This window comes from Pterocles gutturalis, unplaced genomic scaffold (genome assembly GCF_000699245.1).
Source record: "Pterocles gutturalis isolate BGI_N339 unplaced genomic scaffold, ASM69924v1 scaffold9839, whole genome shotgun sequence".
NCBI classification, from domain to species: domain Eukaryota; kingdom Metazoa; phylum Chordata; class Aves; order Pterocliformes; family Pteroclidae; genus Pterocles; species Pterocles gutturalis.
The window spans coordinates 37,957-39,204 of record NW_010135736.1 but is presented as its reverse complement, the minus strand read 5'-3'; the positions used below and the strand labels follow the sequence as shown (position 1 = coordinate 39,204).

The window sequence follows — 1,248 nt, the reverse complement described above, 5'->3', positions numbered from 1 at the left end:
TTTAACTAGGGATGGGGAAACCCCAACTGGGCCGTCTTTGGCCTTAAGCTAAACCTACTCACTTTTTTTCTAGAAAATTAAGTGAAACATGATTGTTTTTCACGTAAAATGATAAGATTATTAAATAGTTTTTAACTCCATAACTCTTCTTTTTGTGGTTTTGTCACTGTTCAAATTGAGTAACTTTTTGGCATTTTGACCGTTTTCTAAGAAACTTGTTTTTTAAAGAGTGTGGTCTCTGAAAATGTTTTTGAAATGGAAAATCAGCATGCATTGATGGAAAAACATGCAGCTTTAATGTGTAGCAAGAAAAGGATCTCTAAAGGGGTACTTACAACTAGATTGTTCAAAAGCAATCAGTCTTGAGCTATTAAATAACAAAAAAAAACCCCAAACTATTTTCAGTTTTGACTACAAATGTGGCTTAGTTTGGTAAACTGTGGCATTAATATGGTGCTACTTGTATTTAGCGGTCAGAATAGTGATGCATCGTTTACAAATCCCTGTAACTCTTTTTAATGTATTTTCCATAGGAGCAACAGCTGCTGCTCGAAAGGAGGTTATAAGGAACAAGATAAGAGCAATAGGAAAAATGGCTAGAGTTTTCTCAGTGTTAAGGTAAGGTGCTGTGCTGTTTTGGATTTTTATTAATGTTAAAGGACATCTTTGATGACTTAGAGCGCTGTACTGTCAATCAAACAGCAGTTTTGATATTTTAGTATACTGCCCAGCTGGGTTTTACTGGAATTTTTTAAAGATTGTTTTATTTATGCAAGATTGCTGTTTATTGTGGCTCTGACTAATCTTCTTCCTCGGGGCTTTTTCTGAACGTAAAACAGACAAAAAACCAAAAGACATCAGCAAAGAAAATTGTGCTTTTTTGCACTTTTGCTCACCAGGCGTACTAATTAGCTCTTAGCCACGGCAAGCCAGGAGTTAACTGTGGAGAAAGGGTAGGTTCTGCATCATGTCTCATTGAAAGGGAAGCCAACTGTCCCACTTTGTCACCCGGTGGTTGCTACAGCCTTGAGTAAAGATGACTAAAGATGAACGCATAAGGGTCATTTAACTGAAAACCCAGGAAATCATCCTGCAGACAACAGCAACTCCTTACCTTGGGCTGGACTCGCACAAACACGTGAATATGACTAATTGCTACCCAATGTTTAGAACTCTCCATTTGATGTCTCTGAGCAGAAGAGAAAACCTGCTGTGCTGTGCTGAAGTCTAAACGTAGAAAACACAGCT

The 1,248-nt window shown here is 37.7% G+C and overlaps 1 protein-coding gene across 2 annotated transcripts in view; it reads left to right on the top strand.

The window, feature by feature from the left end:
• Positions 1 to 539: 539 nt before the first annotated feature.
• LOC104468023 (serine/threonine-protein phosphatase 2B catalytic subunit alpha isoform-like) overlaps positions 540 to 1,248 on the top strand; it is a 10,415-nt gene continuing 9,706 nt past the window's right edge. The window contains exon 1 of one of the 2 annotated variants that reach the window (XM_010082019.1): positions 540 to 618. In XM_010082019.1, coding sequence (XP_010080321.1) covers positions 593 to 618 — 26 coding nt within the window. In that variant the 5' untranslated portion in view covers positions 540 to 592. The remainder of the gene's footprint in view (positions 619 to 1,248) is intronic. The other variant, XM_010082017.1, reaches the window with a different exon arrangement.